Below are 23,291 nucleotides of genomic sequence, written 5' to 3' on the forward strand. Positions count from 1 at the left end.
GTTAGAGATAACTGTCTGGGAGAAATATTTTCTTAGAAATTGTTCCCATGTCGGGGCTGGTATAACCGTCAATGGGTATTTCCTCGATCTTTTGTTGATTAAATTCCAAAAACCACGAGAGCTGCGAAGCTTAGAGGCAGCAATCAGCGCTTGCCAACGTCTTAGCTGCCATTCATGCTTGTCTGACTTCTGTGCCTGTTTGTAAGCAATTTTGGCCTGCAAGTACTCTGGGGGAAGAGTTTCAGCTCCAGAAGATTTATATCTGTTGTAAATACAACAGAGAGAGAGTCTAGTTTGCTTACATTTGGAATCAAACCAAGGTGCACCGAACCTGGGTTGATCTCGGTTAACCAGGTGAGTCGGCATCGTAAAGAAGCTAGTTAAATCTGCAGAGAGGTGGGAGAACCACTCCAATATCCTATTTGGTTCAGACAACTCTGCCACTGAAACAATAAGGGGTTCGGAGATATTCCTCTGGAAGAATTCTGCGTATTTTTGGGCCTGTTTCATAGACCATTTAATGCTTCTTACTTGAGCTGCGGCATTTAAACCTACATGAATTGGATGTGAACCACTAACCGGGTGCCAGTCAAGCGTTAGCTTGGCCGCTAGAGGTAGGTGGTCACTGGATTGTACATTGTCTACTTTAAAATAAAAGAAGTTTGAGAATAGGTCTTCTGAAACTAGAAGGTAGTCTAGTACAATATTTGATGTTGTGCCCAAATGAGTGAATTCTCCTGGCACGTCCGGAGGGCAATTGCCATTCAGAATGTTCAAATTCATACGAATGGCCAATTGATAAAGAAGGACTCCCGCCTCATTCACTCTGATGTCCTTAGATCTTCTTGATGTAAAAGAGATTAAATCAGATTTTGGGTAGGGGGGAGGTACCCACCACTTGGCCTTGATTATCCCATCCCAATTGGCGGCTGTACGTGCATTAAAGTCACCACCCATTATCGATGGAATATTAGGGTACATAACATAGCATGCCAATAAATGATCTTCCAGAGAATCCCATCTATAATGGAGGTCCGATATAAGACCACCTGGAGGAAGATAAACATTGGTGATTAATAGGGAGAATTTTTTGCTTGAAATCAGACCTGTAAAGGCAAAAGGAGGAAAAGTCTGAACTAGCGAGAGTTTAGCGCTCATTTTAAGCGATATGGCGATTGCAAGACCACCTCTGGACCGGCCACCTTTTTGGGAGGGACTAGCTGGAAGTGATATCATTTCAAAGCCATTTATATCTATTTTATCTTCTTCCCATGTTTCTTGCAAAAGGATTATCTGAAAAGAGTTTATATAGGACAAAAATTCGGGATCTAATCTTTTCCTTTTCCAGCCAGCAATATTCCAACTTAGGACTGCTAGCTGGGGACTTCTGTGTTGTTCTTTTAACAGTCAAAGCGAAGGAGGGGCAGACTCTCTGGAAGAGACAGAAGATGTAACAAAAAAATCAGTTATTTTACATTGGGAAGATGGTAACTGTGAGGAGCCCTCCAAATTAAAATTTTTAACAATTTGGTTCGACTGTTGGAACACCAAAGATGATCTACTAGAAATAGATCCCTGAATAGGAAGTCTCTTCATTTCGAAATTCTTTGTACAACTTGACAGAGAAATACCCAGAGAGGGAGAAATTAAGTCCATCGGAGGAAACCCTCTAGCAGATTTATCATCAGGCATTAGGATGATTTTACTGATGCGTCCCATCGGGACTTCAATCGTTTCCGACGACGGGTCCCAAAGTGTAACATTCACATTTTCCTTTAAAGAAGGTAGTTGAGGGGACATCACGGGGGCGGTGGTTGCGGAAGACTCTCTCAGGGGCATCACTTGTGGACTACTTCTATATCTGGTCGAAACTGAAGAAGATTCTAGCTCTGGCATAGATGAGTGAGTTAAAGAGGAATTTGAGTCAGGCAGGGAAATCAGAGTTTCGTCCTTAAGTGTGTTGGTCGATGGATGTAGATGAAGGTTAAGTGAGGATGGCAGAGCCTGGTCGTCTCGTAGAATAGCACTGGGGGCAGAAACAACTTGAAGATTTGAGTCTTGCAGGATGGTTTTTGTTTTCAAAGTGGGGCTGAGCTGAAGAAGGTCGACCACTTCTGTCCGGTGAACCCAAGTGGGGTTGTTTGAAGCATCGTTAGTATCTTCCCCTCTGTGTTGGACTTGCAAAAGCTGCGATTTAAGCGTGTCAAATCTTTGCATCATCACCGACTGTTCTTTCGGAGGGAGGGCTCTGAACGAATCAATAAGTTCCCTTTCATCAAGGGCAGTCTGCAGGTTTCCGTCCTCATGTATGGCAGTTTGAGAGGGTATCGAGATTGGTCGAGAATGGCACGCTGCAGAATCATCGCAGTGGGGCCTGACAGTATTTTGACGTAAGGCAGAGTCTCTTGTCCTAATATCCTCACCGCCAGGGCACCTATTTAGAAGGGGTTTGATCTTGCTATCTGCAAAAACCCTCGTTGCTACGATATTGGCCATGGACAAAAGCGTTTTCCGCCTAACAATAATAGATGGTATCTTTTCAGAGTGGAACGCAAGTATCACCTTCAAGAAGTTGGTCTGTCGGAACAGGGGCATCACCGCATATAGGTCAATCTGGTGTTTCTTAATTTTTAAAAGTTTGCTTAAACAGTCTTTAGCCCCTTCTAGCGATGACCATCTTCCTATTTCCGACCTGACAGAAAGGCAACTTTTCTTGGGTTGCAGAGTTAATATCTGATTATTCAATTGGGAATTTAAGGTATATTTAATTTTAGTCTCCTTTCTTTTATCTGAATTGGGGTGAGGCAATAAGTTTTTGACCTCACAAACTGAAGATTGTGTTGTTGATTCAAGTTTTTTGACTTTCAGCAGGATATTGGATAATTGTGAAGATACCTCATCCAGCCTTTTAAAGATACAGTGAAGGGTCTTAATTATTAAGTATAACTGCTCACAGCTGGGGAACTCCCCCATATCAGATGTTAAACCATCATCCTGTGTTGAGACTTTTTCTTTCGTATTCTCCTTTACAGGCTTTACTTTTGAAAAATTTTGAGTCGTCAGAGTTGGAGTGGCTTCTAAATCAATTAGAGGTAGGAAGCGATTTTGGGTTTCCACCGCAAAGCAATGCTCAGCATTGTCACTCCTTCTATTCCGGTGTGGCACCAACCTTGATAGTTTTGGTTTAGGGGATGATAGGGGCTCGTCAAAGTCTCTCAAGCGTTTGTTCTGGCCCCTACTTTCCTCAGGCCAAGGATTATACGATTCTTAAAATAACATAACATTTGACACACAAATAAGATAGTTAAGACCACCAGAAGATGGCACCGTGGGTGAAAGCTCCTTGGATGGATAATAATAGTGAAGTTTTCCTCTCCACTGCGGTAAAATCCACTTACAACATCAGTCTTTCGTGGACACCTCGGACCCAGTTTGCAGAAGCTTCTCACAAGGGGAAGTATTGAAATGTGACAGCCTCAAAATGTCTAGGGGGTAGGGTGCCAAATGTCCTGGCTCCACTGGCCTCTCTCAACCCTCTATGACAGCAGCCTGGGCACAAACAATGACTTATCCAGGATTTAAACACCACACAGCGTCTTCCTCTTAAGCCCTCTCTCCAATTAGGATAATGGCGTTCTCTTCTCTTTTAGCAGCCGAGGCCGGCCCGTTGATAAGAGAGAAACAAGGAGCAGTCTGCAGCAATCTGGAGCAGGGCCAAATCTCTCAGAAAGTTGCCATAGCATGTAGCTGCAGCAATTATAAAATGCTTCAAAGACTGACTGGGTCAGTTAAGATAAAATATAAAGGATTAAAAGAAGATTAAAAGAAATCCGAAGAGCACCGGTAAGCGCGTCTTACCTCGGCGCCATGTTGAAACAGGCAGCAGCTATTTGTTATATTATTGGTTTCCAAACTTGAATTTACTCATCTGCAGTGTATGCAATATCTGCAATTTATCACGTGTCCCACACTTTCATTACCCATTCTTTGGAGGAATGTCCAGTGTTTCCCAAACCCCTAAAAAGTACCCTGTAACTGAGAAACATTAAGCTGAGGGAGAATTGCGTTTCTCAGGCTGGGCACTTCCCACAGGTCCAAACCGAGCCATCCCACCAGCTTCTCAGGACCTTAATCCCCTGCGATTGTTTTTTTACAGACTTACAGTAGTGCTAGATCCCCTGTCCCCTCCTATTTATGCCAGCTTCTCCCCCCCCCCCCCGAAGGCATTTCACCAGAATATAGTGGTGCCTGTTTTAGTGCTCTGGCTTTTGTTTCATGGGCTGCTGTTGTCTATTCTTTGTGCCAACCTAAGAAAAATAGTTTGGAAAAATTGCTGGGAGTTCCAGAATTCCCACAAAACTTTCATGGCAATGTGCGATTGGGTTCAGAACATTGAGGTACTTCATCTGTATGTTCTGCTTGTTCTTCAGGTTAAGAAGATTTGTCACTTACCCATGCCAGTAGTATGGTCTCCTGGCCTGTATGCATTAGGCTTTACTTTGACCCTGCTCCAGCCAGGGCCATCCTTGCGATCCTGATAAAAATTACACAGATCCTCCTCAAAACTGCAACTTGCCTGTGAAGGACTGAAGGAAATTTCTGAAAGGTAGTTAGGAGAAAGGAAGAGATAAAATGAATTTGCATGGTAAGCAAGTGTACACAGAGCAATACAAGCATTAGAACAACAATGCATCAAGACAACAATCAGTGTTGTTTTATTTGTTCATTAACGGCAGCTGTGCATATTATCCAAGGCAGACATATGTGAAGACTCTCTTTGGGTTAAAAGGTCCCTCTGCACCCACCTGTGCATATGTGGAAGCCATGCAAGAGGGCCAACAGGGGGACAGGAGGTCTGTGCATGCCGCCCATGTTCCCATGCAGCCTTCCCACTCAGGTCATCAGTGCAAGTTGTCTGAACAAGTAAGTAAGAAGGGAGGCTCTGGGGAGATGTGTCCAGACCTCCCATTTCACCTAAGGTCCCATTGCCTGCCCATGGCCTTGTGTACACATGGAAACAGGAAATCAAACCAGTAAACCTATGGAAGTCTGTCTCTACACACTGGACAGAATGAATACCTGCTCTAAATTATTATGGCAACACTCAAGCGGATATAAACCTCTCACATCTGTATGACAAATTGAGTCGTCTTTATTTCTTTTAAGTATAAAAAAATGGCCCATAAAAATAAATAACATATCAAAAAGAATGAAAACTCCTTCAAGATATCATGCTTAAATAGATCCATTTTTGTGTTGTTGCTCCATTTTAAAGATATATGGTAGAAATTAAAGTTTTAAATGTGACAGACCTCTAACATATAAAAAACACATAAATCAATATTTCCCTAAGAGAACAGATCCAACATCAGTTAAGAATTACCAGCCTATATCTCCTTAATAACGATTACAAAATATTTGCACACATACTAGCAAATAGATTGAAATGCATATTGAAAGAGTATATCCATGAGGATCAAGCAGGATTTCTCCCAGGGTGCAACATGAAAAATAATATAAGATATGCAATAGATACTCTAGAGCAGGGATTGTCAGCCTGGTCCCTACCGCCCACTAGTGGGCGTTTCAGGATTCTAGGTGGGCGCTAGGGGGTTCTACGGCACAAGCTGAATCCTCCTTCCATCGAGCGCTGGTGGGCGGTAAGTAAATGTTACCATCAAGAAAGATGCATTAGTGGATGGTAGGTATAAAAAGGTTGACTACCTCTGCTCTAGAGTATCTAGAAGTGATAAACAAAAAACAGGCAGCGTTGCTGTTTATTGATGCTGAGAAAGAATTCAACAATGTCTCCTGGAGGTTTATGAAAAAAACACTGGAGATGATAGGAGTGGGAGAGAATTTCTATAAAGGTATATGTTGAATAGTGGGTAGACATGGCAGACGACACAGCGATTTCTCCAAAGCAGCTCTTTATTTTGTAAGCTGGAACAGAAAACTGAACAGCAAACAGCTCAGCCGGCCTGCTTTTATAGGCAGCCAGCTGTTAACATTGTAGCAACAACAACCCAGGGTTTCCTGCCTAAAATAACTGACATGGACCTGAGTGAAAACTATCTACAGTATCCCCCTGCTGGCCCAGGGCGAGAACTTCAGTACATAACACCCCTCCCCACCGAGATAAGGCGTTAGTTACAATCGTAATGGTTTCCTTATATACAGCACTACACGTAATGGTTCAATTAGGCACAAAAGCATATCGGTTACATTTCCCATACTTAGACCAACAGTGATACATGTCCAACAACATAGTCCTTTAAATATGTTGGGCGCTTGGGAACTCTGCCAGACCGCAGGGAACTGGTAGCCAAGTCCGGAGGGCCACACAATTCTTGCTGAGGCTGTGGTGCGACCCTAGGTGGCGTTGAAACCAAGTCCCCTGGATCCGCTGCTGTGGGTGGAGCCTCCGCAAGTGGAGTGGTCTGAGTCTGTGGTAAGTCTGGCAGACCCTCTGAAGCGGCTTGGTTCGGCTCCATGCTGGCAGTTTGCGAGGGAGGTGTAGGTGGAGCCTCGCCATCTGTAAGTGTCTCTTCTGGAGCCACAAGCGCAGTTGGGGGCACCACGGTAGTGTCCAAGTCCCCAACCCTGCGCCTAAGCTGGTCTATGTGCCGGCGCCACAAGCGTCCGTCTTCGAGTGCCACCTGGTACGAGCGAGGTCCAGTGACTCCCACTACTGTGGCGGGCACCCAAGAAATGTCCCCCACATAGTTCCGGGCAAAGACCTGGTTTCCTGGAACAAATGACCGTGGCACGTTAGCACAGCCGGGTGCAGCCGGTCAAGCGGTGACCTGAGGCAGCGGCCCATAAGCAGTTCAGCAGGACTCCGCCCTGTGGCCGCATGAGGGGTGATGTGTTGCACGAACAAGTATTCGGCGACCCGCTCGTGCCAGTCTCCCCGGTCCAGGCGTGCCAGTGCCTCTTTTGCCGAGCGCACCATTCTGTCCGCTTGCCCGTTGCTGGATGGATGAAAGGGTGCCATTAGGGCATGGCGGATGCCCAGTCCCAAAAGATACCGCTCAAAAGTGCCTGACGTGAACTGTGGTCCGTTGTCGGAGACAAGAACATCAGGACACCCATGCGTCGCAAACAGGCCTCGCAGCACCCGGATGACGGCCTCGGTAGTGGTGGAGGGCATCAGGGCCACCTCCAGCCATTTGGAATAGGCGTCCACCACTACCATAAAGGTCCGGCCGTGAAAGGGGCCAGCCAGATCGATGTGCACCCTCGACCAGGGTGTCTTTGGCATCTCCCAGGTGTGTCCCTTAGCTGCCGGTGGTGCAGGCCTCGATTCTTGGCACGCTTGACAGGCGGACACCCAGGCAGTGATGGCATCGTCCATGTTAGGCCACCAGACATAACACCGAGCCAACGCCTTCATTTTGACAATTCCCGGGTGGCCAACGTGCAGAGCCTCCAGGACGCGTTGAAGAACACTGACATACTAGACCTAGAGGGCTTTAACAATCATTTTGGTTGGCATGCTTACCTATGTTATGACAAAGCGAGAGTTCACACAGATTTTACGAATCATGTAATAAGAAGGTCCCTATATGCAGTCAGGTTAAAAAACAAGGGTATCTTGGAACAAAAGACACCCTGGTGGTTGTCGCTGACGGAAGCCATAACAGTAAAAAAAGGTTAACATGATGAATGATTGGGTTACATATAAAGAAATTCTCTGTGAAGAAGGCAACCAATTAAAACTCAATAATTTTGAAGAAATAAAAAGTAGAGCGACTAATTGGTTACAGTATGACCAAATACATGACCTATTCAAACAAGATAAAAAAGGGGCTTTAACAAAGAACTTTCAAGGTTTGAAAGAGACTTGATATACAATGACGATAAAACACTGTCCAAAATGTATAAAATCTTATTAGAATGGTCGGTGAAGGATGAGGAGGTAAAATCTGCCACAATAAAGAGATCTACGTCATAACATACAGCTTTCAGATTGGCAAAAACTGTAGAGGGAAGACCTTAAATTTACAGCTTGTTATTCTATTAAGGAAAACTACATGAAGGTCTTCTATCGCTGGTATATAACACTGAGGAAATTAGCAATAATGTACAAAAATAATTCAGATCTTTGCTGGAAATGTAAGGAGGCGATAGAATCGATGTATCATGCCTGATGGACCTGTAAAAAAATGAAGGAATTTTGGGACTTAATTTATAACGAGTTGAAAAAAATGTTTAAAATCTCATTTCCCCCCAAATCTGGGGCATTTCTTTTAGTGATTATCGGGAGGGAGATCCCAAGAGATCTAAATAACTGGAAAAGTGAGACAATACCATCAATAAAAGATTGGCAGATCAAACTGATTGAATACACCGAGATGGATAAATTGACAGGACAGAGAAGGGATCAAGCGAAACAAAAATTTAGCAAAGATTAGAATACATTCAAAGTGAAAGACCACTGTGGAGAATTACAATTTTTGCCTGGTTTAGATTAACTATTGTAATGAGAAACATCTAAAAGTAGTGGATAAGCTGGTCACCAACAATCTATATTCACAATGATATGCATTCGACAAAGAATTCTAAAAGAACCAAGTAAGAAGGGGAGGGAAGTCATAGGTAATTAGAACATCAATAAGTCAAAGAATAAAGAATATATTTTTGTTTTTTCTTTATTATGATTTAGAAACAGTTGTACAGTGGTACCTCGGGTGAAGTACTTAATTCATTCCGGAGGTCCGTTCTTAACCTGAAACCGTTCTTAACCTGAAGCACCACTTTAGCTAGTGGGGCCTCCGAGGTACTACTGTATTTTTCGCCCTATTAGGCGCACTGGCCCATAGGACGCACCTCGTTTTTTGGGGGGAAATGAATAAAAAAAAATTATCCCCCCCAGCCGCGGGGCTGGGGCGGGGGAAGCCCGAGCTTCCCCCGACCCCAGCCCACAGAACAGGCTGCCGCCCCAAGCCTCGCGCGCCCGGCGGGACCTCCCGCCGGGCGCACAAGGCTTGCGGACATCTGCCCGAAACATGGGGCGTCCTCCGGAGGGCGCCCCGTGCTTCGGGCTGCAGGCTGCCGCTCGCAAGGCTTGCGGATAGCTTCCTGAAGCGTGGAGAGCGAGAGGGGTCGGTGCGCGCCGACGCCTCTCGCTCTCCAGGCTTCAGCGAAAGCCTGCATTCGCCCTATAGGGCGCACACACATTTCCCCTTCATTTTTGGAGGGGAAAAAGTGCGTCCTATAGGGCGAAAAATACGGTATTTCTGGGTTAGCAGAGTCTGTAACCTGTAACCTGAAGCGTATGTAATCTGAGGTACCACTGTACATCAACAAGAAATTGAAACTTTATATTGTGATCTTATGTTAAGAAAGCATTTCTGTTGTAAAAAATCAATAAAGATGAATTGTTATATATCCACATATATGGAGAATACCAAGAGCACAGTTTGGCCTGCATCATATTTTTCTGTGATAAATGGCACCTGCATCATGTTAGCACTAAAATGGAAAAGGTGGCACCTTCTCTACCATGCACAAAGTATTAACAAAACTTGGCAAAATTTGAAACTGTTGAAATACTTATATATCACCCAATTTAAAAAGATTAGCTATATGCAATTTTGACACCAAATCACCAACGTTTGCTACGTTTGGGATTACACATAACAGAAATAATGGTACCTTGGGTTACATACGCTTCAGGTTACAGACCCCGCTAACCCAGAAATAGTACCTCGGGTTAAGAACTTTGCTTCAGGATGAGAACAGAAATCACACGGCAGCAGCGGGAGGCCCCATTAGTTAAGTGGTGCTTCAGGTTAAGTACTTAACCCGAGGTACCACTGTACGATGGAAATACAAATGGAGAGAGTTCTTTTAACTCAGTGGTCATTTGATATAGGTGACATATACAAAGGAATGTAGTAGTCTCTGTGGAAAAAGAAGAGATGAGGAAGGTGTTGAAGGGAATCAACCCAAGGAAGGCCACAGGGCCAGATGGGGTAGCTGGAAGGGTATTGAGAGACGGTGCAGATCAACTAGCAGGAGTTTTCACTGGGATTTTAAATCGATCCCTAGCCCAGGCTATTGTTCCATCCGGCCTAAAGTCCTCTATTATCGTTCCAATAGCAGAAAAACCTAACCCGGAAGATCTGAATGACTTTCGTCCAGTAGCACTCACACCTATAATCATGAAGTGCTTTGAAAAGCTGGTACGAAATCATGTCATTGCCTGCCTACCAGAGGGACTGGACACATTCCAATTTGCTTATAAAACGAAAAGATCGACAGAGGACGCTGTGGCGATTGCCCTCCATGCCGTCCTTGCACATTTGGAGCAGCGGGGGGGGGGGGGTTATGCCAGACTGCTTTTTTTAGATTTCAGCTCGGCATTTAATACCATTCTACCACAGCGTCTGATGTCTAAACTGGAAGATCTGGGGCTTCCGTTATCACTTTGTGGGTGGATATTGGACTTTTTGTCAGACCGCCCCCAGAGGGTTCGGTTGGGCCCTTATACCTCTAATATGCTTAAGACTAACACAGGAACACCACAGGGATGCGTACTCAGTCTGCTCCTTTATATTCTCTACACGTACGATTGTGTCGCTACTCACCCTAGTAATAGGGTTGTCAAATTTGCAGATGACACAACCGTGATTGGGCTCATCCCTGAAAGGGAGGGCGAAACGGATTATAGAGATGAGGTGGAGCGGCTGACAGAGTGGTGCAGAGCTAACAACTTGCTCATAAATACAAGGAAGACAAAGGAGCTTGTGGTGGACTTCAGGAGACAGAAGAGCAATGTCCAGCCACTTTTGATTGATGGGGTCTGTGTGGAGAGGGTAACAACGTTCAGATTTTTGGGCATTGAATTACAAGAGGATCTGTCCTGGAGTGTCAACACAAGGGGGCTTGTGAAGAAGGCGCAGCAGAGACTGTACTTTTTGAGAATTCTAAGGAAAAACCATCTTCCGCAGAAACTGCTGCTTGCCTTCTATCACTGTGCCATTGAGAGCGTGCTCACTTATGGCTTATGTGTGTGGTACGGAAGCTGTACTACCCAGGACAGGATGGGGTTGTGCAGAGTTGTTAAGGCAGCAGAGAGCATTGTTGGCTGCCCACTCTCCACCTTAGAGCAGATTTATGCCACAAGGTGCCATAGGAAGGCACTGGACGTAGTAAAATATCCATCGCATCCTGGTCACTGTCTCTTCGAGCTCCTGCCGTCGGGACGGAGATACAGGACGATGAAGACAAAAACGAGCCGTCTTAAGAACAGCTTCTTCTCCAGAGCGATCTTGGCCCTGAATGGGAAGCCTGGACTTTGAAAGTCATCTAATCTTCCTTGCTGTACTATACTGTATTGTTTTAATTAGTGTTTTTATGGAGCAGTCAAGTAATTTCGTTGTCCCCGAGAGGGGGCAATGACAATAAAGATATTATTATTATTATTATTATTATTATTATTATTATTATTATTATTATATTACCATTATTCCCCATTAATGTTGTGTTATTGAGTTACTGATGGTCCCAATTTACACGACTAATTAAATAAAAAAGTTGCACTAAATAAGATACATCTAAGTACAGCACTTGCAAATTCATGTAACATTTTGAAATCTAACAGCAAATCAGAAAACTCAGGGGGGAAATTCATACCTGTCCGATTGCTGCAGAAAACGGGAGAGAAAGAAATGTCATCAAGAGCAATATATCCCCCATTCGCACTGTTGAAAGCAACTTCAAAAATCACCTGGAAACAAAACCCAAGTAGAGAAACTTCATTGTTGTACCAATCATTCATTAATTAACAGCTTAATAATGATGATAGTTTTATTATTTCATTGCAACAAAGCTACGTAACTCCCAATACCACACATGAGAGGGAATGCTTGAAACTACACCCTCCAGGTGTCTGGCAGGAGGACAGGACATGTGGAGAAGATGACCGTGGCATGGGAAAAAGCCTCATGGGCCAAATTAGATCCTTGGCGGGCTTAATTCGGTCTGCAGGCCAAGGTTCTTCATGCCTGTTTCAGGGGCATATGTTCATATAACTCAAATAAAAGGCAACTAATGACCAACAATGGCAGGCAGATTGATATACAGTAGTGTATACAGATTGCTCTGTGCATACATCAGCTTGTGTAAGATTTCATAAGTGCACACCACATGTACAGCATAATGTGTGACAATTGCACATGCGTCTATTCGCCAGCATTTAACTGTTGGTAGTGAAACTAAACCTGATTGTGCTCATAAATAGAAATATGTGTATCTATCAAAGTTCAAGGTGATTTTCTTATAGAAGAAATCCAATATGAATATTCTTTTGGGGAAAGTTTGATACAAGGGTTAGAGTGTTGTTCTAAGACCTGGGAAACCATTGTTCAAATCTGCCATGAGGCTCACTGTCACCACAATGTGTCAGTTACAGTCTCTCAGCCTAACCAACTTCACAGGGCTGTTATGAAAATAAAATAGGGAGAGAGCTCTTTGGAGAAAAGTTAGGCTATAAATATAAAAATAATTATTAAAATATATAGTAATTATTTTGGGACGGACCCTTAAACAACATGTGAGTCCATCAGCATGGGAAGACGCCTCCCCACCCTGAGCCATCACAAGCCGTATCGTCATTCCATGCAGAAGATTGTGAAGAAGGACTTTCCACAAAGCTGTCTGAACTGCACTGATCACCCATAATTTTTCTAGGGTTCATCCTAGAAATTGATCATATCTTCTAGAAAAAGCAATTTATTCTATTTAGTATATTAACACACTGCTTAATGCATCAAGTCCGTACACACACTCCATGGCTGCATGTTAAACATAGTTTTCACAGCAATATTGGAGAGAGAGCAATTTGTCAGAAGACATCTACTTCCAAGTGGAACATTCAAGTTGTATGAGTTTTAACTATTCATATTGAAGAAAAGAGAATGGCATAAAAAGCCACTTTCATGTGATAGTACTTTTCAAACTGTAGAATATGCAAGTGTGCAGCTCAGTATTTGGAGCCTTACCTCCATTGGATATGGTGCACTGAAGTCAACTTCTCCTAAGACCCAATCCTTACTCACAGAACCATCTGCTTTCCAAAGTTCTTCATAAAAGCCATTTATGTCTCTCATGTAGACCGTGAATACAATTCCACTTTCCTGCTGCACTTGGTAATAAAAGGACAAGCAGCCTGACATAGGAGTTGTTGTCCTAGGTGAGACCAGCTGAGCCACTTCCTGGAAATGTTTGACATAGAGAGAGTCCACATACATGTAATGACCTAAAAATCAGAGAAGCTTCTTTTAATGCTTAATGAAATGGCTTCTGCAACATATAAACAGTGGGAAGTAAATTGGATGTGTTACTTTTTATAAACAACAAATACTGAGCATTCTACTTCAAGTTTTTCAGGAATGCCAGTGCAAATATTGGGAGCATTATGGGAAGATGCCAGACACAGTGTAAAAATGCAGGCTATACCAGTTTTCCTGTTCAGGTTGGCTGACAGAGGTGCCATCAAGAAACAAAGAGACAGCAAGAGTAACAGGCCATTAAGATTAATTGACAATGCAAATACTGTCCCCACCCCCCATGCGTGGACAGAGACAGGAGAACTGGGAGGGGGAGGTTGACATGATGTGACCACAGGAGAGAACAGTGGCATTTGCAGGAGTTTTATTAAAAGAGCAAGAAGGAAGGAGGGATAGCACTCCATGTGGGATGCTGGGAGAGGCTTCATGGAGAAACCTGGGTGCATAGCTGGCTTCTGCTCTGGACCCAAGCTTGCTGAAGCCATGGAAGACGCAACAACAGGCACCTTGAGGTGCAATGTTCTGCACTCCTTCCATCAAGGCTCAGGTATAAATATGTGTAGTAGTAGTAGTAGTAGTAGTAGTAGTAATAATAATAATAATAATAATAATAATAATAATAATAATAATAATTTATTTGTACCCCGCCCATCTGGCTGGGTTTCCCCAGCCACTCTGGGCGGCTTCCAACAGAATATTAAAATACAATAGTCTATTAAACATTAAAAGCTTCCCTAAACAGAGCTGCCTTCAGATGTCTTCTAAAAGTCTGGTAGTTGTTTATCTCTTTGACATCTGGTGGGAGGGCATTCCACAGGGCGGGCGCCACTACCGAGAAGGCCCTCTGCCTGGTTCCCTGTAACTTGGCTTCCCACAGTGAGGGAACCGCCAGAAGGCCCTCGGAGCTGGACCTGTGTCTGGGCAGAATAATGGGGGTGGAGATGCTCCTTCAGATATACTGGACCGAGGCCGTTTAGGGCTTTAAAGGTCAACACCAAACACTTTCAATTGTGCTCAGAAACGTACTGGGAGCCAATGTAAATAAACCTTAGTTCATAAAGATATTGTAGCCTCCGTTGTGTCCTGCTTTTCCAGCCAAAACACAACCCTGGAACTCCCTGGAATCCTTTTAGTTCTGTGTCATACAGCATATCATCCAAACAAACCTTGGCTACAGGTCACAGGTAATGAGGAGAGAGCTTAACCCGGATCCCTGGTTCAAACAACAAACTAAGGTTCCCCCAAAGCCTCCTGGGAACAGTTGGCTGTTATAAGTGCCGACAGTTGTTAAGAGACCCTGGTTCACCTCACAGTACTACAGTTCTCAGAGACCCTATTAAGAGGAATTGATTGTTAAATCATTCTGAGAAATTGTAGTTCAGGGAGGGTAACAGGGGTGTCCTAACCTCTAACAAACTACAGCTCCCAGAACTCCCTGGGGGCAGCAATGACTGTTTACAGTGGTATCAGAGTGCATGAAATGTATGGGGTGAATGGCCAAGCCCAACTCTGGTTTAGCTGCCCCACCATGCTGACCTGAAAGGACCAAGGAAGACCAAAGCAGCTACCATCTCCTCAAGAGCCAGCAATTTGCACTGAACCATCGTTTGGCTTAGTGTGACATGACTATGAGACCACGGGTACTGGTTGATGGACTAATACATATGCAGAAAGGCGATCCATTTAGATTTTCCACCTCAGGCACACATACAAAAATACTGGGCCAGACTGACCTAATTAAGTACCACGGCTGCTTGTAGTCTCAAAGTTTAAAAACTATTTCATTGAGGAGATGGGGTAAAGAGGGAGAGAGGAAAATATCAGACATTAGTCAAGCTAACATGCATAAAAACTGTGGAGCTAGATACTAAAACAACAACATGTTTCATCATGAAAAGTTTTTGTGTTGTATTGTGTATACTTGTTGCTAGGGAGGAATTATACAACAGTAGCAGAAGTAACTGGCTCATTTTTTCAAACTGTTAACTTTTAGTTATTGGCCACTTCTCTTCTGGATTATGAAAAGACTTGGCTTTACACTGGGTGCCTCTTTTTTTTTTTTAAAGATATTTATTGAAATTTTCCAATTTAATACAATAAAAAAGAATCAAAAAGAAAAAAGCAAAAAAGATTAAAAACACATAAAGTTCATAATACTTATTTTTCAATAACATATTTCACTGACCTCCTCATACCTCCCCTTCTTGTATTCCAGTTCAAATTGTTAGTTCAGCAAATCCTTATCAGTAATTTATAACCTATTTCTTTACCTCCTTTTTTCCCCCTCCACATCACTCACAACATTGCAGCTAAAAACCTCTTAATTTCTATCCAACATCATTCAACATTCATTAATTTTACAATATTTCTGTAAGTAGTCCTTGAATTTCTTCCAATCTTCTTCCGCCGACTCTTCTCCCTGGTCACGGATTCTGCCAGTCATTTCTGCCAATCCCATACAATCAATCATCTTCATCTGCCATTCTTCCAGAGTGGGTAGATCTTGCATCTTCCAATACTTTGCAATGAGTATTCTTGCTGCTGTTGTAGCATACATAAAAAAAGTTCTATCCTTCTTTGACACCAATTGGCCGACCATGCCCAGGAGAAAGGCCTCTGGTTTTTTCAGAAAGGTATATTTAAATACCTTTTTCAGTTCATTATAGATCATTTCCCAGAAAGTCTTAATCCTAGGGCACGTCCACCAAAGGTGAAAGAATGTACCTTCATTTTCTTTGCATTTCCAACATTTATTATCGGGCAAATGATAAATTTTTGCAAGCTTGACTGGGGTCATGTACCACCTATATATCATTTTCATAACATTTTCTCTTAAGGCATTACATGCCGTAAATTTCATACCGGTGGTCCACAACTGTTCCCAGTCCGCAAACATAATGTTATGTCCAACATCTTGTGCCCATTTAATCATTGCAGATTTAACCGTCTCATCCTGAGTGTTCCATTTCAACAGCAAGTTATACATTTTTGACAAAATCTTAGTTTTGGGTTCTAACAGTTCTGTTTCCAATTTTGATTTTTCCACCTGGAAGCCGACTTTCTTATCTGAATTGTAAGCCTCCATTATCTGATAATAATGAAGCCAATCTTGCACTTTACCTTTTAATTTCTCAAAACTCTGCAGTTTCAGTCTATCTCCTTCTTGTTCCAAAATTTCCCAATATTTTGGCCATTTGGCCTCCATATTGAGCTTTTTCTGAGCTTTAGCTTCCATTGGTGACAACCACCTTGGTGTTTTATTTTCCAATAAATCCTTATATCTAATCCAAACATTAAACAATGCTTTCCTGACAATATGGTTTTTAAATGCTTTATGTGCTTTAACCTTGTCGTACCACAAATATGCATGCCACCCAAAAACGTTGTTAAAACCCTCTAAATCCAAAATGTCAGTGTTCTCAAGAAGCAGCTAATCTTTCAACCAGCAGAATGCCGCTGATTCATAGTAAAGTTTAAAGTCTGGCAGGGCGAATCCACCCCTTTCCTTTGCATCAGTTAATATCTTAAATTTAATTCTGGGCTTTTTGCCCTGCCAGACAAATCTGCCACTTCTTGAAACAGTCCATCTTGTCCACGATTTGCAATGTTTGAAACAAAAACAACATTCTAGGCAATACATTCATCTTTATGTCTGCAATTCGACCCAGCAAGGAAAGCTTCAAATTTGACCAAATTTCTAAATCTTTTTTCACTTCCGTCCAGCATTTTTCATAGTTATCTTTAAACAAATTCCCATTTTTAGCTGTCATATTAATCCCCAGGTATTTCACTTTCTTGACCACAGTCAAACCTGTTTCATTCTGAAACTTCTCTCTTTCCGTCAATGTTAAATTTTTCTCCAAAACCTTAGTTTTTAGCTTGTTCAATTTGAATCCTGCCACCTGACCAAACTCTTGAATTAATTCTAATACTCTTTTAGTACTAGATTCTGGCTCCTGTAACGTCAAAACTAGGTCATCTGCAAATGCTCTCAATTTATACTGTTTGGCTCCAACCTGTATACCTTTAACCAACCGGTCCCTTCTAATCATATTCAGCAAGACCTCCAGGACCAATATGAAAAGCAATGGGGAAATTGGGCACCCCTGTCGTGTCCCTTTTTCTATCTTAAATTGTTCCGTAACCACATTATTTACAATTAATTTAGCCTTTTGTTCAGAATATATTGCACCTATACCATTTTCAAAACCTTGGCCTACCCCCATACCCTGTAAGTTCTTTTTCATAAAACTCCAAGAAATATTGTCAAAGGCTTTCTCCACATCCACAAATATCAGAACTGCTTTAGTGTTTATATTCACTTCTAGCTTTTCCAAAATGTCAATTACATTCCTCAGATTATCAGATAGATGTCTTCCTGGTAGAAAGCCCGCTTGGTCCTTATGAATCTCTTCAATCAGTACTTTTTTCAGTCTCTTAGCCAAAATATCAGCAAAAATTTTGTAATCCACATTTAATAGGGATATGGGACGGTAGTTCTTAAGTTGAGTCTTTTCAGTCTCTGTTTTCGGTATAAGTGTAATATAAGCCTCTTTCCACGTTTCTGGTGCCCTTTTCCCTTTCAAAATTTCATTACTGACTTCCTTCAAAGGTTGTATTAACCAGTCCTTCAAAGATCTGTAATACCTGGAAGTCAGCCCATCCGGTCCTGGAGATTTGCCCAATTGCATGTTTTGAATGGCCCCTTCTATCTCCTGGTCAGATATTTTACAATTCAACATTAGCTTACTTTCTTGTGAAATTTTTTTGTAATCCATTTGTTTTCAGAAAACGGTCAATGTCCATTTCATTCTGTGGCCCTTGTGCATACAATTGTTTAAAGTACTTCTGGAAGCAATTTCTAATTTCAATTGGATTTTCGAGGCAGCCGATATATCTTTACTTCCCTCTTTTCTTGCAGTTAAATAATGCTCAGTTTTCTCCCCTCCACTCCTGTAAACAGGAGGGGAGTCGCCTTTTTGGTGCTGGATTTTAAGCCTTTTAAAAAACGTCTTTCAAAGTTACAGCTTTACAGTCTCTTTGCTTTGATCTTTTTACAAGCCGGAAAAGGCAGACTTCCTGTTTGTGCCTTTCCCGTTTCAGTACCAAATTTATTGAAATTTTTCTCGAATTAATTGCTTAATCCTACTCACGGGTAGTTGCTTTAGCTTCCAATTGTCCAGAAAGAAATCAGCGCTCTCCAACTATGGCTTGCGGCTTCACTCCGCAAAGAAGGTAAACGACCCTCAGCTCTGCGCCACACCCCCCCGTTCCGTTCCGGAGCCTTTTAAAAGGCTCCTTCGCAGTGGGGGGGGCGCTAATGGAGCCCACCGAGTCTACGAGTTCACAGGCTTCACCGCCTGCGATTTCTTCGGGTCCCCGCTTCGCCGCAGCGGCCAGACCCAGTCCCCGCGGAGCCGATTCCCTCCGAAGCTCAGAGGGAATCCGCCATTCATCGCTGGCGCTGACCGGAAGTCCTCTTTTTATGGTGCTGGCAAACTCCTGCTTCCCGATGCATTTCCAACACAGATTTTATGTTGACCATAATTCGATCAGGACATCTTTTTTTCCTTCTTTAAAGGTGTAACCAATTAGTAAAACCTAAGCCAAATTATATGGAACAATTTTGTCCAAAACCAAAGCATAATGCTGGATCAAAAAAGATTTAGAAATGTCTGGGCTATGTGTACTCAGCACCAAAAAGTGTGACCAGTGACCACTGTCCAGGCAAGGTGCTGGGGCCACTTTCTACCTTTCTGGAATTCTAAGAACTCACTCACCACCTATTTATTCTTTTTCCCTCTATGGTAACCATTCTCGTGGGAGATGTTGCAATATCCATTTCTAATTCTATACACAGAAAGTTGTATTCTGTGACCATACAGAATACAAAGACAGGAGCTCAATTCGTTAGTATTTACCCAAAGTAAATAAACAGATCTTTATAACTAATTTTCTGCATTGATAGGTTATAATCAAGTATCTGTACCAGAGTACAATATGTCTTCAAAACTAGCCCTGAGACATCCCACTTCTAGTATTTTTCAATATTAAAATGTGTTTTTAGTGCAAAAAGGTGACAAAGAACTATGCTATCTTACCCTGTGTTGATAGAACATCAAATAATTCCACGTGTCTTTAAAATGCAGTTATTATTATTATTTATTGAATTTATATACTGCCCTATATTTGAAGGTTTCAGGGCAGTTCACATAAAAGGATCACAGTATATAAAATAAAAATAAAAGCAATTACCCAATAATACCACCCTCCTCCAAAAGAACCACATTTTAAAAGGGTATGGGATGTTGATCAGGTCAACCCAAGGCCTGGTTAAAAAGGAACGTTTCTGCCCAGTGCCTAAAGGTGTATAGTGAAGGCGCCAGGTGAACTTCCGGGGGGACAGCATTCCGCAGAGGGGGAACCACTGCAGAGAAGGCCCATTCTCGAGTTGTCACCCTCTGCACCTCTCAAGGGGGAGGCACACAAAGGAGGGCCTCGGAAGATGATCTCGGGGTCCAGGTAGGTTCTTATGGAGACAGGCAGTCCTTGAAGTATTGTGGTCCTGAGCCATTTAAGGCTTTATAGGTCAAAACTAGCACTTTGAATTGGGCCCAGAAACTAATCGACAGCCAGTGCAGTTGGACCAGGATTGGTGTAATATGCTCAAACCGTCTTGCAACCTGGCCACTGAATTCTGCACCAGCTGAAGTTTCCAAACTGTCTTCAGAGGTAGCCCTACGTATAACACATTGCAGTAATCTAACCTTGAGGTTACCAGAACATAGACAACAGTAGTTAGGCTACTGTTACTTATGAGCCAGCTCTGTAAATTATTCCTTTCCTCTTTCAGCATCATCGAGCATTTAATGTTTCCTGCTCTTCAAGCAGCACTTCAAGCACTCTTCAACTCTAGCACTGCCTTGGAGCAGTGCTAGAGTTGCCATATATCTGGGAAATCCCGGACATGTCCTCTCTTGGGGGGCCAACATGCCCATCCGGGGGATTTTTAAATTTTTAAGGAAATGTCTGGGTGTTGGGGGAGATTAAATTTGTTCTTTATTTCTGGATTTCTTTGGCTCAAGCAGTTTGGGCTCGGGCTGCTCTGCACGCTGCAGCCACTGCCAGCCCCAGCCAAAGAGAGCGGCTGCAGGTCTGGTGGCGCTGGGCCCCTCCTTCCCAGCTTGGGCTGTCCTCTTTTTTGCTCTTTAAGATATAGCAACCCTAAGTAAGTGCCACGCATTTTAACAACAGAAACAACAAAAAGGTGCCAGGACTGCGTACCCTTGAGTGCTGTCTTGGAGTCTGGAAGAAGTTTATGATAATAAAACACCTCCTCCTAGCCTGTGGCGCTTCATCAGTTCTATAATCAGTGCTGAAATAAATGTCAAAAATCCCTGGAAAATGCATTATTTCTTTGCTTGAGGTAAAACAATGGTTCTCTTTCTACAAGAGATTATCACTACATTGCACTATTTCCCCCATATAAGTTCTTTTTTTAATCTTTATGTGGTCTCGGCAGCCACTCCCAGTCACCAGTCTAGCTGCCGCATTCTGGATTACTTGTAGTTTCTGGGTCACCTTTAAAGGTAGCCCCACATAGAGCACATTGCAGTAGTCCAAGTGAGAGATAACTAGAGCATGCACCACTCTGGCAAGACAGTCCACAGACAGGTAGGGTCTCACCTGCATACCAGATGGAGCTGATAAACAGCTGCCCTGGACACAGAATTAACCTGCACCTCCATGGACAGCTGGGAGCCCAAAATGACTCCCAGGCTGCGCACCTGGTCCTTCAGGGGCATGATTATGCCATTCAGAACCAGGGAGTCCTTCACACCTGCCTGCCCCGTCTCCCCAAAACAGTACATCAGTCTTGTCAGAGTTCAACCTCAATCTGTTTGCTGCTATCCATCTTCCAACTGCCTCCAGACACTCACACAGGACCTTCACCGCCTTCACTGGTTCTGATTTAAAAGAGAGGTAGAGCTGGGTATCATCCACATACTGATGAACACCCAGCCCAAACCCCCTGATGATCTCTCCCAGAGGCTTCATGTAGATGTTAAAAAGCATGGGGGAAAGGACAGAACCCTGAGGCACCCCACAAGTGAGAGCCCAGGGGGCTGAAAACCACTTTCTGGACACGGCCCGGAATGAAGGAGCAGAACCACTGTATAACAGTGCCCCCAGCTCCCAGCCCCTCTAGACCAGGGGTCAGCAACCTTTTTCAGCCATGGGCCAGTCCACCGTCCCTCAGACCATGTGGTGGGCTGGACTATATTTTGAAAAAGAAGAAGAAAAAAGAACGAATTCCTATGCCCCACAAATAACCCAGAGATGCATTTTAAATAAAAGAACACATTCTACTCATGTAAAAACACGCTGATTCCTGGACCGTCCACAGGCTGGATTGAGAAGGCAATTGGGGCACATCTGGCCCCCAGGCCTTAGGTTGCCTACCCCTGCTCCAGATGGATGTTGTGGTCAATGGTATCAAAGGCCACAGAGAGATCCAGTAGAACTAGGAAACAGCTTTCACCTTTGTCCCTTGCCCGCCAGAGATCATCGACCAGTGCAACCAAAGCAGTTTCAGTCCCATGATGAGGCCTAAATCCCGACTGGAAGGGATCCAAATGGTCCGCATCCTCCAGGCGTGCCTGGAGTTGTTCAGCAACCACTGGCTCAATCACCTTGCCCAGGAATGGAAGATTTGAGACTGGGTGATAGTTGGCCATACTGGCTGGGTCTAAAGATATTTTTTTAAGAAGCGGTTTAATAACCGCCTCTTTCAGTGGGTCTGGGAAGGCTCCCTCACAGAGAGAAGCTTTTATAAGCCAGGATGGGCAAGGATCAAGGAGACAGGTGGTTGGTTTCACTCGTCCAAGCAGCCTGTCCACATCCTCAGAGGTAACAGATTGGAATTGATCCCACGCAATTTGACTAGTACTCTCCTGCCCTGGCCCTGCTCCCACAGTGGAGTCTACCTCTTCCCGAATCTGAGCGACTTTATCTGCAAAAAACTTCGCAAAATCATTGCAGGAGATCATGTGGCCCGTACTGGGCCCCAATGTAGCAGGTGGTTCCGCTAAATTGCGAATCACCTGAAAAAGTCTCCTGCTTCTGTTTTCTGCAGATGCAATAGAGGCGGTGAAGAAAGTCTTCTTCGCCGTCGCTACCAGCACTTGGTAGGCTCGACATTGAGTTCTAACCCGTGTCCAGTCAGCTTCAGAATGAGTTTTCCACCAGAGGTGCTCTAGCCGTCTCAGCGATTGTTTCATTGCCCTCAGATCCGTGGAAAACCATGGGGGTGTCCAGGCTCCATGCAATCGGAGAGGGCGCTTCGGAGCAAACAGTCCATAGGCCTGGTTAACTCCACATTCCAGCGGGCCACCAGGGAGTCAGCTGAAAGGCCATCAACATGGGATAAAGCATCCCCTACCACTCTCTTGAAATCATTTGGATCCATTAAGTGGCGGGGGCGGACCATCCGAATCGGTCCCTCCTCCCTGCAGAGGGGAAGGGTCGCAGAGAAGTCCAGTTGCACCAGGAAGTGATCTGACTATGGCACTTCTTTCATTTCGCTTTTACTTCATGTCAGATCACCAACACCCATAGAGGTAAACACCAGGTCTAAGGCTATGGGTTGGGCCAAACTTATTCAGGGACAGCCCCATGGAGGCCATGCTTTCCACGAAGTCCCGAGTGGCCCCTTGTAAGGTCGTGTCGGCATGGATGTTAAAATTCCCTAGGACAACCAAACTAGGTGTCTCCAGGAGAACATCCGCCACGACCTGAAGCAGCTTGGGCAGGAAATCCTTGGTGCAGCGGGGAGGTCAGTACACCAGAAGGAATCCTGTACTGCCCCTATTGTCCAACTTCCAGAACATGCACTCAGAGAACTGCGTCTTCCCAATAGGACGCCTGGTGCAAACTAATGACTTCCTAAAAATCACTGCAACCCCCCCTCCCCGCCCACAAGGCCTGGGTTGC

At 43.8% G+C, this 23,291-nt stretch overlaps 1 protein-coding gene across 5 annotated transcripts in view; it reads right to left on the minus strand.

The window, feature by feature from the left end:
• Window positions 1–23,291, minus strand: part of MAMDC2 (MAM domain containing 2) — an 87,935-nt gene that overhangs the window by 34,579 nt on the left and 30,065 nt on the right. For all 5 annotated transcript variants that reach the window (XM_053408830.1, XM_053408831.1, XM_053408832.1 and 2 more), the window contains 3 exons: window positions 13,011–13,267; window positions 11,644–11,737; window positions 4,453–4,599 (listed from right to left, as the gene is read on the minus strand). In XM_053408830.1, the coding sequence (XP_053264805.1) occupies window positions 4,453–4,599; window positions 11,644–11,737; window positions 13,011–13,267 (498 nt within the window). The remainder of the gene's footprint in view (window positions 1–4,452; window positions 4,600–11,643; window positions 11,738–13,010; window positions 13,268–23,291) is intronic.

Source organism: Podarcis raffonei, chromosome 11, assembly GCF_027172205.1.
Source record: "Podarcis raffonei isolate rPodRaf1 chromosome 11, rPodRaf1.pri, whole genome shotgun sequence".
Lineage (NCBI taxonomy): Eukaryota > Metazoa > Chordata > Lepidosauria > Squamata > Lacertidae > Podarcis > Podarcis raffonei.